Source organism: Liolophura sinensis, chromosome 11 (assembly GCF_032854445.1).
Source record: "Liolophura sinensis isolate JHLJ2023 chromosome 11, CUHK_Ljap_v2, whole genome shotgun sequence".
Lineage (NCBI taxonomy): Eukaryota > Metazoa > Mollusca > Polyplacophora > Chitonida > Chitonidae > Liolophura > Liolophura sinensis.
In genome coordinates, this window is record NC_088305.1 from 8,628,300 (window position 1) to 8,629,997 (window position 1,698).

The 1,698-nt window shown below is 41.4% G+C and overlaps 1 protein-coding gene across 1 annotated transcript; it reads left to right on the top strand.

Annotated features, from left to right (window-relative positions):
• The first annotated feature begins 770 nt into the window (after positions 1 to 770).
• LOC135477832 (uncharacterized) lies at positions 771 to 1,334 on the top strand. The gene has a single exon (XM_064758037.1). The coding sequence runs from the start codon at positions 771 to 773 to the stop codon at positions 1,332 to 1,334; it is 564 nt and encodes a 187-aa protein (XP_064614107.1).
• The last annotated feature ends 364 nt before the right edge of the window (positions 1,335 to 1,698 follow it).

Sequence of the window (1,698 nt, forward strand, 5' to 3'; positions counted from 1 at the left end):
AACCAAGGTGGAGGAAGAGGTGAAACAAATGGGCCAGCTGTGAAGGCGCCAATTGATGAGGGAGACCAGCCGCAGTTTTCGTATACAACTTGACGTGTAGTACCAATTAATGCAGTGGCAACAATCTTCAAAGTAGCAGCATCCGCCAATGACACCAAGGCCCCGAAAACAATGGTCACGTATACAAGAGTCTTCATGGTAACGAACGGTGTGATTCGCATCGTGAACAATATACCTACAAAACAACACAGAAAACAGCGTGTAGAATGCACGGATACAGGCAACTTTATATATATTAACGGCGCAAAGGATATGATACAACGGTCTGTGAAGGCTGTAAACTAAAACACGTATTAGAAACAATTCTTTCATGGATGATTTTAAATACACATGCGCAGTTAATTGACGTGGCATGTAAGGTGCCGTGAATGATATCTCCAAAAGTCGTAATCGAATTAAACAATACAACGGACGAACATTTCAAGGTGACATCTAACACCTTTAAATTTACAGGACATTGACACCTGGACGAACATTTCACGGTGATATTTAATACCTGTAAATTCACAGGACATGGACACCTTGACAAACATTTCAAGATGATATCTAACACCCGTAAATTTACAGGACATTGACACCTGGACGAACCTTTCGCGGTGACATCTAACACCTGTAGATTTACAGGACATGGACACCTGGACGAACATTTCACGTTGATATTTAACACCTGTAAATTCACAGGACATGGACACCTTGACAAACATTTCAAGATGATATCTAACACCTGTAAATTTACAGGACATGGACACCTGGACGAACATTTCACGGTGATTTTTAACACCTGTAAATTCTCAGGACATGGGCACCTTGACAAACATTTCAAGATGATATCTAACACCTGTAAATTCACAGGACATGGACACCTGGATGAACCTTTCAATGTTATATCTAACACCTGTGAATTCACAGGGCATGGACACCTGAACGAACTTTGCAAGGGGATATCTAACACCTGTAAATTCACAGGACATGGACACCTGGACAAACCTTTCAATGTTATATCTAACACCTGTAAAGTCACAGGACATGGACATCGGTACGAACATTTGAAAGTGATATATATCACTTGTGAATTCACAGGACATAGACACCTGGAGAATCCTTTCAAAGTGATATCGAACACCTGTAAATCCACAGGACATGAGCACCTGGAAGAGTCTTTCAAGGTGATATCTAACACCTGTAAATTCACAGGACATGGAAACCTGAACGAACTTTGCAAGGGGATGTCTAACACCTGGACCCCTGGACGAACTTTTCTAGGTGATATCTAACACCTGTAAATTCATACGACATGGACACCTGGACGAACCTTTCAAGGTGATATCTAACACCTGTAAATTCACAGGACACGGACACCTGAACAAACTTTGCAAGGTGATATCTAACATCCGAACACCCAGACGAACTTTTCTAGGTGATATCTAACACCTTTAAATTCACAGGACATGGAAACCTGAACAAACCTTTCAAGATGATATCTGACACCTGTAAGTTTACAGGACATGGACACCTTGACTAACATTTCAAGATGATATCTGATAACCTGGACATTCACAAGACATGGGCACCTGGACGAACGTTTCAAGGTGACATCTAACACCTGTATATTTACAGGACATGGACACCTGGACGAAC